Here is a 13,080-nt window from a genome sequence, read left to right as displayed (position 1 = left end):
AAGAAATAAAATAAAATGCACATCTGATTATGTCATTTTCTTGCTTAAAATCCTTCAGTGGTATCCCATCTAATAAGCACCAGATTCCTTAACATGATGCTTCATTACTTGATTCTTGGCGTCCTTTCTAAAAACCTCTTTTTTATATAATTTTATTTATTTTTTCAGTAATTGCTGCACAGCATGGGGCTTGTGCTCATGACCCCGAAATCAAGAGTTGCACACTTTTCTGACTGAGCCAGTCAGGTGCCCCTCTAAAAGCCTCTTATATTTGTTTCCCATATGTCTCACATGTCTATTTCCCACACAAGTGCTATCTACCCTCCTAGTGTTTGTACACTCAACTCCTTTATTGAAATGTTTTCCATCTTGTTCTTGGTGAACTTCCTCTCATTTCTCAGGATTATCTCAGTGTTTCTTCTACCTCTGAAACCTCTGTCCCAGTGCAAATTTAAGGGCTCTTTCTTATGTACTCACATAACACGTTGGTATGCATTCATCATGTATTATGGCAAATGCTTTGTTTACTTATGGCTCTTCCCATACTAGACTCCGAACTCATTGAGGTGCCAGATAGATTCAGCTGGAATTACCTGAGCTATCATTGCTCAAATGAAAACCTCACCCTTGTGTATGTGTGTGTCTGTGTGTGTATAAAGCCACATGGAGATGTTTGAAAAAAATATGTACATATTGAGAAAAATATTTCAGATAATGATCATTCTCCATATAAAAGGGCCATAAATCAGTTCTGTTATTTTTACAAAAATGAATTCCATTTCATTCAGACCACAAAATAATGAAAATAGGTTTGTAAAATTTCTTACCATAAATTGATTTTAAATATGTTCACCCCAAAATTTATAGTATTTGAAAATAATTTGAAGACTTGGATATGTGGGTGCCAATTGAAAATTCAGTGCCAGTTGAAAAAAATGTCCTAACAAACACTAAATGAATGCTTCCTGAATCTTTCTTCACACATGGTCCTGAAGAAAGGTGCCAAATCAGCTCTTTTGAGAAGTTCTGGCAATTGGCAGGCTAGGAAAGGTGAATGAATACAAGTAAAGAGAAAACATCTAGAGCATGAATCTTACTGAAAAATTTCCTCAGAATTGATACCCGGAAGATGAATATGGCTCTCAAAATCCATCTTCTCTAAGGAAGTATTCAAACTTTAACCTCACTATAGGGAAATTTTTTAAGCTAGGTCATTTCCACCATGCAAAAAAAGGTTCCTGGCCCATCCACAAAGATCAGTAGATTCCTCTTACTTCTAATTCTTCAACTGTGCCTTAAAGGAGAAATGTTGTCATAGGTGTTTATATTAACCAGAAAGTATTAGTACATTTCACTGAATGCAGAGGCAATTAAGATCAAAGAAGTAAGTTTTAAATTATTTCTTTCTGAATAATGTTTGAAGCATATTATTAATGATCATGACACAAACTTTGTCCTTCGTATGGTCATCCTTAAAAATTCACCTTTTGATACAGTAGGGTCAACATAGAAAACCTGTTTCTTTTCTGTATCTTTGATAGTGTCCTTTTAACATACTAGATTTAAATTTAATGACTAAGAATTCTAGTGGTAGAATTTTTATAAAAATTATAAATTACTTATAAAACATGTCATACTTTTCTCATTTTAAATTTTTTCATACTTTTTAATATTTCTTCACATTTTATAGATAAACTCATTGGAGTTCATTGTACCAATGGAATTAACAGAACAGGATACCTTATATGTAGGTAAGAATGATAGAGGTGCTAAATTTTCAAGTCTGTCTTCTTGAGAAGAAAATTTTAAAGTTCAGCCTTACCTATATTGTAAAATTAAAATGATATTTTTAATTCAGGTACCTTATCGATGTTGAAGGCTGGGATCCAGATACAGCAATTCAAGGTATTTTTAGAAAGTTTAGCTAAAAGCAAGGACCAATGTTATGAAAATATCTAGTGCCATTTAAATGAATTAAAATATAGAAAATAATGATTTATTTCTTCTTTATTTAGTTATTGCCTTTCTGTTAATACCTTTTCAACTTAATACATTTTTAACTAGATTTTTCATATAGCCATTTATTTTTAAAAATGAAAAAAGAAAACACGAGAACATTAAAAATTAAGGTTGTGATGTTTTTATATAAAATAAAAATTTTTAGGATCTCATCACTGCTACCACAATAAATCATTTTATTATATAATCTATTAGTTGGTGAACAAAATCCAAGGATCTTGTCACAAAATTTACCTCATTAATTTTATTTGACCAACATTAATCCTTCATTGATTATTCTTAGCTTTTGGTGAGGCCCGTGGTCATCGAATAGATGGATGTGTGTACTTAAAGGATCTCAAAACTCGACCCATGAGAAGGTAAATTTTAAACTGGACTGTGAGTTGTATCGTATCCAAGGATCTTATTCCTTTAGTAGATTTCTTTCTTATCCTTTGTAGGTTTCTTAAATTAAAAACCTTTGTTATAATTCATACTGTTAAATATAAAAACCAAAAGAAAACTAATATATATATATCATTAGAACACTCTGCTGGCTGTAACTGATTTTTGTGTTAAATATATTCAGAAGTTTTAGGAAACTTTTAAAGAATGTTGATCACAGTTAATTAAAATCCACTATTGTTACCCTGTCAAAAAATTTAGACTGCGTCATCTCCTAAATTTAGCATCATAGGGCATGGATGAAATTATTTTGAACTGGAAAAGCTTTAAGTATACAGGTATTATCAGTCAGTCACCTTTACCATATCAGAGGCACATTGAGATGGCTCTCCTAAAATGGTAGTTTTTGATTTGACAATATAGTAGATATAGGTGGAATATGTTTTAAAAAGACAGATTCCTAGGGCTCCCCATATAAGCTGCTAATTTAGTAGGTTTGGTGTGATGTTTAGGGAGAGAAATGTCAGAAACTTGATTTTTAAATCTCCTCATAATTGGGAGCCAGTGTGCTAAATCATATAAATTGACTAAGTAATTCGTGGACTGCCAACCTGAGTAAACTGAAATATGTACCCTTTAGTAAGTAAATGATTTGACTTCCTTGACAGAACTTTTGATCATCCTCTATTATAATAGTTTGAGATTGCCTTTTAGAAATAGCAACTCAGGGACACCAGAGCCCAACTCTTAGTTTCAGCTGGATCGTGATCTCAGGGTCATGAGATAGAGCTTCATGTGGGGCTCGGTGCTGAGTGTGGAGTCTGCTGGTTTCTCTCTTCTTCTTCCTCTGCCCCTCCCTGCCTAATGTGCGCTCACACTCTCGCTCTCTCTCTCAAATAAATAAAGAAGGGACTCTTAGAAAAAATAGAAATAGCAGTTTATTTTAATAGTAATATGCAGTTGCTTCTTGAGATGTATACTGATTTGTGATACTAAGACTATGTATCGTCATAGAGGAGCATTTTTTCTTTGGCAAGAAATCCTGTGCCCACTTTATTTAAAAACTACATCAAGCAGAACACGTGGGTGGCAGTCGATAAGCATCTGACTTTTGATCTCAGCTCTGGGCTTGATCTTGGGGTCATGAGTTTAGGCCCCACATTGGGCAGAGTCTACTTAAAACAAACAAACAAAAAAAAACGTCAAGCAGGGACACCTGTGTGGCTCAGTTGGTTAAGCATCTGTCTTCGGCTCAGGTCATGATCTTGGGCTCCCAGGATCGAGTCCTGTATCAGGCTTCATGCTTAGTGGGGAGTCTGCTTTTCCCACTTCCTCTGCCTCTTCCACCCCAGCTCATGTTCTTTCTCTCTCTCTTTGTCTCAAATAAATAAAATCTTTTTTAAAAAAATACTGCATCAAGCAAGTTACTCAGACAAAAAAATTTAAGATGGGCCAGGATACAGCTTGCTTGTTTATTCACTTTGAGAGTGAAATTTAGTAATTCAATAAATGTTTATCAAATAATCTGATATATTCTAGGCACCATTCTAGATGCTGGTGATATAGCAGCTAACAGAACAGACTAAAATATAGAGCTTACATTCTAGTTGGAGGCAAACAATAAACAATTTAAATAAGTAAAATATGTAGCTTGTGATTCAGAATTAATTACTGTGGAAGACAGTAAACCTGGAAAGGGGAATAGAGGATGTTGAGATGATGGGGAAGGTTGAGATTTAGAAGGATCACCAAGGAAAGCCTCACTAAAACGGTGATGTGTGACTAAAGCCCTGAAGGAAGACAGAGAGCAATCCATGTGATTAGGTTTGACATTTGACCCTACCCAGCTTGGACCCTGTTGTCAGCCATCTTCAGCGTCCTTACCAGGAGCCTAGATTCATTCATTCTGTTGACTTTCCATTCTGCCAGTATGGTAATTCCCAATTTGGAGAATTTTCAACAGCTTCCCTTCCTGAGCTGATAAGTATCATAGTCAAACTATGTTAAGTTTAGCTATGAATTAAAATTATTTAACACTGATTTACTGCTGATGTTTGTTAAACTAGACAGATTAAAGAAAATTAACTGGAGAGAAAATGCAAAGGTAAGAAAATGGGCATTTAGAGCCTACTCATTAGAGAAATTTGGCAAGAAATGGAAAGAGGATGAAAATCAATAGGAAACTGTAGGATGTGTTTGCTCATTACTATGACCACACAACAAATGTGATACCCTAACTATTCCAGAATTTAAGTAATAATATCTGCTTTCTGCGCTTTTAAGTCCTTTGCAGATTATCTGCAAATACAAGGCTCAGCAACATTGCCATTTTAGAAAAACACCAACTGACCAGGACCTACTTCCCAGATCCTTGGCCCTTAAGATTTTAGGATAACATAAATTTAAGCCAGAGACTACTGGTTGCAATTAAAAAAAAAAAAAAAAAAAAAAAAAAAAAAACCAAGAGATGTGGAAACCTTGGTGGCTCAGTTGGTTAAGCAACTGCCTTCAACTCTGGTCATGATCCTGGAGTCCCAGGATCGAGTCCCACATCAGGCTCCCTGCTTGGTGGGGAGGCTGCTTCTCCCTCTGACCCTCTCCCCTCTCATGCATTCTGTCTCTCTTTCTCTAATTCTCTCTTAAATAAATAAAATCTTTTTTAAAAATTTCTTAAAAAAAAAAAAAAAGAAAGAAAGAAAACGAGATGTTAAGCAGTGCCCAGACTGAACCCATGCAAGAGAAAGTTACTTTTGGGAAGACTTTGTAAGCTCTAAAATTGAAATAAAGATCCAAAGTCCCTTCCTGTTTGTAGTCCATCCCTCTCCTTAACCCAGCACTGTAACTGCACATCTGTATCAGGAGAAAGCAGTGTGGATTAGAGAGAATTTTATTGGAGAGAATTTGCTGCCACCTTTACCTTTTTTCCTGAAAATTCTTTGATCTCATAATGCTTTGAAAAACTTTTGTCTTTCATATACCAAATAGGGAAAGTAGACATTATTTACTTATATCCTTGCTTTTAGAGACTAACTGAATTCAGAGTCTGAAAGTATAATTTCTTACGAAATTCCTGTGAATAAATTCAGACTCTGAAGATGTTTCTTATGAATGAAGATGAAAGCAAAATCTGAAAGTTTTCTGCTTCCCTTTGAGCTAATTGCTAATTCTTAAACAAAAAATTGTCCTTATGATTAGTCACTTATAAAAAGAAGATATTTCTACATTTAACTATCCAGAATTCAGCTGGCCCACAGAAAATTCTATATACTACCCTCTCAAAGGTTTGTATTTACTGAGAATTTTAGACTTGGAGAAAGTGTGAACTTTCTTCCAAAGTTTCAGTAAAGTTTTTATAGCCAACTAGATTACATCTAAATACCTCATTATTGTGGGTCTGAGTGCTCACTTGATGTATTTCTCATTAGGTTCACAAACACCTAATCACTATCTACTCTGCCCTTCAAAGATAAAGCTTTGAATACTTAAGAAACTCTTCACAGAGGGACCATGACTATGGGCTTGTTGCTCTTTCCTTGCCTTTTCCATTTGGGTCTTTGCTTCATTGTGAACCTGGCTTGGCCCTAAAGATTGTACATTCTATTAAGAGTCAGGAACGTTTCTTAAAGAGCCTGATAGTAAATACTGTAGGCTTGCAGGCCATGTCATCTATCACAGATCTGCCATGGTAGCCTTAAACAGCCATAGACAACATAAACAAATAGGCTGTGTTCCAGTAAAACCATATTTACAAAAACAAATTGCTTAGCTTCCTAATGTGTTCTAAACTGTTCCCATTTGCTGTGGGTTAATTTTATTTCTTCCTCAGTGCTGGAACAAAATACATCTGCACATTGCCTTGTCATAACATGAAGAATATGCTGTACTATTACTTTCTCCAGGTTACTATCCTGGTATGTGCCTGAACCTTCTAGATGTCTTAAATACCTGGCTCACATTATCTTTTTTTTTTTTTTTGAGTTGAGATTCATAAACATGAAGTTAACCAATTTAACATGAATGATTGCATGGCATTTAGTACTTTTAAAGTGTTTTGTGACCAACACCTTTATTGAATGAAAAACATCTTCATTACCCTAAAAGAAGACCCATATCCATAAAGTATCTGCTTACCATTAACCCCCTTCCCCAACTCCTGGCAGCTGCCATTCTGCGTTCTATGTCTATGAGTTTATCTCTTCTGGATAATTCATGTAAATGGAGTCATACAATAGACCTTTGGTATCTGACTTCTTTCACTTAGCACCATGTTTTTAAGATTCATCTATGTATAGCATTTTTTGGTATTTCATTTCCTTTTATGGCTGAGTAATGTTCCTTTGTATATATACTACAATCTGTTTATTCATCTGTTAGTTGACATTTGGGCTGTTTCTACCTTTAAAAATATATATGTTTTATTATTGTTAACATATAATGTATTATTTGTGTCAGAGGTACAGGTCTGTGATTCATCAGTCTTACACAATACATACCGCTTACCACAACATATACCTTCCCCAATGTCCATCACGCAGCCACCCAATCCCTCCCACCCCCCTCCACTCTAGCAACCCTCAGTTCATTTTCTGAGATTAAGAATCTCTTATGGTTTGTCTCTCTCTCTGGTTTCGTCTTGTTTCATTTTTTCCTCTCTTCCCCTGTGATCCTCTGCCTTGTTTCTCAAATTCCATATATCAGTGAGATCATATGATAATTGTCTTTCTCTGATTGATTTATTTCATTTAGCATTAATATCCTCTAGTTCCATCCACATCGTTGCAAATGCCAAGATTTCAGTTTTTTGATGGCTGCATAATGTTCTGTTGTATATATATGCTATATCTTATGTATCCATTCATCTTTCTGTGGACATCTGGGCTCTTTCCATAGTTTGGCTGTTGTGGATGTGGCTACTTATAAACATTGGGGTGCAGGTGCCCCTTCAGATCACTACATTTGTATCTTTGGGGTAAATACCAGTAGTGCAATTGCTGGGTTGTAGTGTGGCTCTATTTTGAATTTTTTGAGGAGCCTCCATACTGTCTTCTATAGTGGCTGCACCAGCTTGCATTCCTGCCAATAGTGCAGGAGGGTTCCCCTTTCTCCACATCCTTGCCAATACCTGTCATTTCCTGACTTGTTAATTTTAGCTCCACCTTTTTTTAAACCTCACTTTTTATTTATTTTTTTTGTGATAATTATTTTTTAATTCAATTAATTAACATATAATGTATTATTAGTTTTAGAGGTAGAGGTCATTGATTCATCAGTCTTATATAATACCCAGTGCTCATTACATCACGTGTGCTCCTAAATGTCCATCACTTAGTTTACCCATCCCTCCACCCCCATTTCTGCCTTTTTGCTATTGTGAATAGTGTTGCTGTGAATATGTGTGTATTTATTTGAGTAGCTGTCTTCAATTTTGGATTAATGAGTATGAGAGAACAGTGATTCTCAAATATGGCTATTTGGGGTTACTTGGGGGCTTGTTAAGTGTAGACTTCTTTGGCTCACCTATACCTAGTGAATCAGACTGTCTGAAGAGGGGCCTAGGAATTTTTTATGTGTTTTTTTTTAATGCATTCAGAATGATTTCTGTTGCTAATAGATCACATTTGGGAATCACTGTAATAACAGGTTTCAGAATTGAAATTGATAGGACAAACTGCTGAGCTGAAACCAATATGATGAGATTTATGGAGAAAGAAGTATAATCCTACAATTGTTGATTTTTTTTAAAAAATTGCACTGACAAGATGTGGAAGCCTTAGTAGTTCAGACGAAAATAGCAGGAATTTTACTTGATGTAGTATGATGCAGCTGATTAAAAAACTAATGTACTTTAAAGGTCAGCATTTAAAGTTTCAGATCGCAGTCAAAGGAGTTAATAATTTTACTATACATATGGTTTTGCCACGTTTCAAGTATTGAGTTCAGTTATGTGTTTCACATTTTAAATCACTGAGAAACCAAGAAGAGCGATAACTGAGTCCCAGCTCTCCTTTAACATAGCAATGGGGCAGTTAAATTCTCTCAGAAAGGGGAGATGGAGAGGAGAAGGGAGTTGAGTGAAATTGGAAGGGGAGGTGAACCATGAGAGACTATGGACTCTGAAAAACGATCTGAGGGTTTTGAAGGGGCAGGGGGTGGGAGGTTGGGGGAACCAGGTGGTGGGTATTGGAGAGGGCATGGATTGCATGGAGCACTGGGTGTGGTGCAAAAACAATGAGTACTGTTATGCTAAAAATAAAAAAAATTTAAAAATTTTTTTAAAAAAGAAATTAGTAATAGATTTTTCAGGTGCCCTTTGGCTCCCAAGTGCAATGAACGAAATTTTCATTGACCCTTATTATTGCTTTTATAGAAATGAATTCCCAGCATGTAGGAAGGGAGTATGGGAAATTTTAAATGGGACATAAATATGTTAGGTGTTTATTTTTGAAGCATACAAGTAGAGATGTAACTTCAGAGCCTAAAGTTAGAGCCAAGGGCAGCAAGACTTTAACAATTTATAAAATTTAATATTTATATAATATTTTAATATATAACTATATTGAGGAATACTTTTATATTATAATTTTAATATTTATATTTTAATTTTATATTTATAAATTTTGTTTTGTTTTTATATCAATTTTATATTTGTTTAATTTTATATTACAATTTTAATATATAACTTTATTGAGGAATACTTTTCAAATACTTGTATATATTTAAAGTATACAACATTGTGATTTTATATATGTATATATTCTAGAATGATTACTAAGATTAAAATAATTAACATATTTAGCACCTTGCTTAACTCTTTTTTTGGGGTAAGAATGCTTAAGATCTCAACATCTTTGAAGTTTACAGTACCATATTATTAACTCTATTCACCATGCTGTACATTAAATCCTGGGAACTTATGCTGCTTAAAATTGACAATTTGTACCCTTTGAACTGTGTTTCCCCTGTTCCCCCTGCCACTATCCCTACTGGCAACCACAATTCTATTCTTTGAAATGAGCTGGGGTTTTTTTAGATTCTGCAGAAAGTATTTGTTGTTCTCTGCTTGGCTTATTTCACTTGGCATAATGCCCTTCAGATTCATCCATGTTGCAAATAGCAAGATTTCCTTCTTCCTTGTGGCCGAGTAATACTCTGTGTGTGTGTGTGTGTGTGTGTGTGTGTGTGTGTGGTGTTTGCCACCTTTTTTTTATATTCAGACATTGAAAGACTTTTAGGTTGTTTTCATATCTTGGATATTGTGAATAATGCTGCAGTGAACATGGGAGTGCAGAGATCTCTTCAAAATGATGATCTCAATTCCTTTGGGTAAATACCCAAGGAGTAGGATTGCTGGATTATATGGTAGTTCTATTTTTAATTCGTCCAGGAACCAACATACTGTTTTCTATAATGGTTGTACCAATTTACGTTCCCATTACAGTGCACAAACAACTACACTGATAAGATTTGCAGGGCTTCTCCAGCTTTCCTTTACCTCTGTGGGGTGAAATCCCTCCAAGGGGATCCCTCCTGGCACTGAGCTGCTCTGAACTGGGGTCAGGGGTGATTCAGGTATAATGCTTGGTTTTCTGAGCTCCACAAGGTTTCTTCCACTTCCTCATTGTGGTCCAGAGCTTTCTCAGCCTGTTTTTATCAGTTTGTAGGTTGTTATTGCTTTGTTGTTTGGGAGAGAGATGAATATTGGCAGCTCCTATTCCTCCATCTTGCTCATGTAATACCTCTATACAATATTAACTTTAAGGATGAAAGACTGTTTACAGCTTAGATGTTTATATGTTAGAATTTTTATGTGTGTTATTATAAAGGGATTTTCGTGTAAAATTGGACATAGTAGTCACCATACTTGGTACTTACTTTTGCCAAGTATTTATATTTAAGAATTTATAAGAGGGACACCTAGGTGGCTTAGTCGGTTTCAGCTCAGGTCATAATTTCAGGGTTGTGGAATCAAGCCCCACTTCAGGCTCTACACTGGGCATGGAGCCTGCCTAAGATCCTCTACCTCACTCTTTGCCCCTCCCCCCATTTTCTCTCCCTCTCAACATAAATAAATAAATAAATAAATAATTTATTAGTTTAATTGTGCTTCTAATTATTGAAAAATAAAAGTAGGGGTGCCTGGATGGCTCAGTTAGCCAAGCATCTGCCTTCGGCTCAGGTCATGATCCCAGGATCCAGGGATCAAGTCCTACATTGGGCTCCCTGCTCACTGGGAAGTCTGCTTCTCCTTCTGCCTCTCCCCCGCTTGTGTGCTTTTCCTCTCTCTGTCAAATAAATAAATATTTTAAAATAAAACAAAAGACTATTAAAAGACAGGAATTTTTTATTGTCCAGTTCATAAAGTAGGAGAGTTCTTAGACCCAAGATTTCAGAGCAGGAAAAAAAATGATAGCACTAGACCTTCTGCTTTCAACCATGACAGAGTAACAGGAACCAGATTTACTCTCCCACCTAACTAACAAACAACTAAACAACTTAAAAAGAGAAAATATATGAAAGATAATTTTCAAGAAATTGGATAGCAGGGATAAAGGACAATTATCTCTGAGAAATGGTGAACCATGGACATTAATGACCCAGGATTGCTCCAGTTTACTGCCTTAGAGTTTCCAGGCCATGGCACAGGAAAGGTGGAGTCATGCAGAGCCAGATGGATACCCTAAGTTAAGGAGAAAGAATGATCAGAGAGACCGACACAGCTAGTGCTGGAAAGGAGAGAGCTGCACAGAGAGAGAAGTCTCTAGATCAGTAGAGAGGCACCCTGCATATAAGGAAACTATAACTACTAGAAGATTAGAGGGAATGTTTTTCACACAGAGCCAGACTGGAAAACGGACTAGTTGATGGGATACTGGGTAGTACTTAGAAGGGTCTTGTTTCACTGGTGGGGAATAGTTAGCCCTGGACTGAGCACTACTCTTAGTTTACCTAATAATTCTTAAAAGCAACATGTAAGAGGATCAAATTATTTCCAAGCAACTTAACTGCCTCCTAAAACAAATCTCAAGAATATTTAAGTCAATACCAAAATACGCAGCACAATGAATTTGGGCTTTTTCCCCCTAATTTTTCTCAGTTTCTGTTCTGAAAATGTGGGAGGTTGCACAGTATAATGAAAAAAATATTAGATTGAGGGGCGCCTGGTTGGCTCAGTGGGTTAAGCTTCTGCCTTCAGCTCAGGTCATGATCTCAGCGTCCTGGGATCGAGCCCTGCGTTGGGCTCTCTGCTCAGCGGGGAGCATGCTTCCCCCTCTCTCTCTGCCTGCCTCTCTGCCTACTTGTGATCTCTGTCAAAAAAATAAAATCTTAGGGGCACCTGGGTGGCTCAGCTGGTTAAGTGGCTGCCTTTGGCTTGGGTCATGATTCCAGGGTCCTGGGATCGAGCCCTGTATCGGGCTCCCTGCTCAGCAGAGAGCCTGCTTCTCTCTCTCCCCCTCTCCCTGCTGCTCTGCTTACTTGTGCTCTCTCTCTAGCTCTCTGTCAAATAAATAAATAAAATGTTTTAAAAATAAAATAAAATAGGGGCGCCTGGGTGGCTCAGTGGGTTAAGCCGCTGCCTTCGGCTCAGGTCATGATCTCAGGGTCCTGGGATCGAGGCCCGCATCGGGCTCTCTGCTCAGCAGGGAGCCTGCTTCCCTCTCTCTCTCTCTCTGCCTGCCTCTCCGTCTACTTGTGATTTGTCTGTCAAATAAATAAATAAAATCTTTTAAAAAAAATAAATAAAATAGAATAAAATAAGATCTTAGGAAAAAAGCTGAAAAATATTCCATTGTGTGTATTTACTATATTTTCTTTGTCTATTAACTTGTTGATGGACATTTTTAGGTTGTTTCCGTATCTGATCTATTGGGAATAATGCTTCAGTAGACATAGGAGCGTAGGTACCTCTTCCAGATCCTGATTTCAATACCCAGGTGCCCCTACTTACTTGAAATTCTTAACACACGTTTGAGCACACATTTTGTGAAGTATTGCATATGTTAATTGGCTTAATTATAACAATTATTTCACAATGTATATGTATATCAAAACATCAAAATGTATACCTTAAATATACAGAATTTTTTAAAATACCTAGAAGCATTCCATTGATTTCTACACCTTGTACAAACTACCATTCCATTCTCTTGATACATTATCCAGTTTTTTAAAAACACTTGTCCAGGATCACTGCCTCCATTTCTTTACCACCTTATTCTCTGCTTAAATGTATCCAGTTTGTTTTCACCACTTAATTAAAATTTCCTTGTCAGAGGTCAGCAACAACCTAGTCACATCCTATAGTTTTTCTTTGCAATATCTGGCATCATTAACCACGCTCTACATATACTTTAAATTTTTTTAAAAGATTTTATTTATTTATTTGACAGACAGATCACAAGTAGGCAGAGAGGCAGGCAGAGAGAGAGGGGGAAAAGCAGGCTCCCCGCTGAGCAGAGACCCCCCCCCATGTGGGACTCGATTTTAGGACCCTGGGATCATGACCAGAGCCGAAGGCAGTGGCTTAACCCACTGAGTCACTCAGGCGCCCCATACTTTAAATTTCTTATTTTGCTCACAGTACTATCCAGGTTTGCCTTCTAATATTCTCATAGCTCCATTCACCTTAGTTGTCTCCTCTTCGTCCTTCCTGTTGTAGACGTTTGATAAGACTGTCTT

At 36.5% G+C, this 13,080-nt stretch overlaps 1 protein-coding gene across 2 annotated transcripts in view; it reads left to right on the top strand.

Annotated features, from left to right (window-relative positions):
- Positions 1-13,080, top strand: part of LOC116573219 — a 46,553-nt gene that overhangs the window by 27,372 nt on the left and 6,101 nt on the right. For both annotated transcript variants that reach the window (XM_032313169.1, XM_032313168.1), the window contains exons 5-7: positions 1,691-1,751; positions 1,859-1,905; positions 2,303-2,378. In XM_032313169.1, coding sequence (XP_032169060.1) covers positions 1,691-1,751; positions 1,859-1,905; positions 2,303-2,378 — 184 coding nt within the window. The remainder of the gene's footprint in view (positions 1-1,690; positions 1,752-1,858; positions 1,906-2,302; positions 2,379-13,080) is intronic.

This window comes from Mustela erminea, chromosome 14 (assembly GCF_009829155.1).
Source record: "Mustela erminea isolate mMusErm1 chromosome 14, mMusErm1.Pri, whole genome shotgun sequence".
Taxonomy (NCBI): domain Eukaryota; kingdom Metazoa; phylum Chordata; class Mammalia; order Carnivora; family Mustelidae; genus Mustela; species Mustela erminea.
This window is presented reverse-complemented; position numbering and strand designations above follow the sequence as displayed.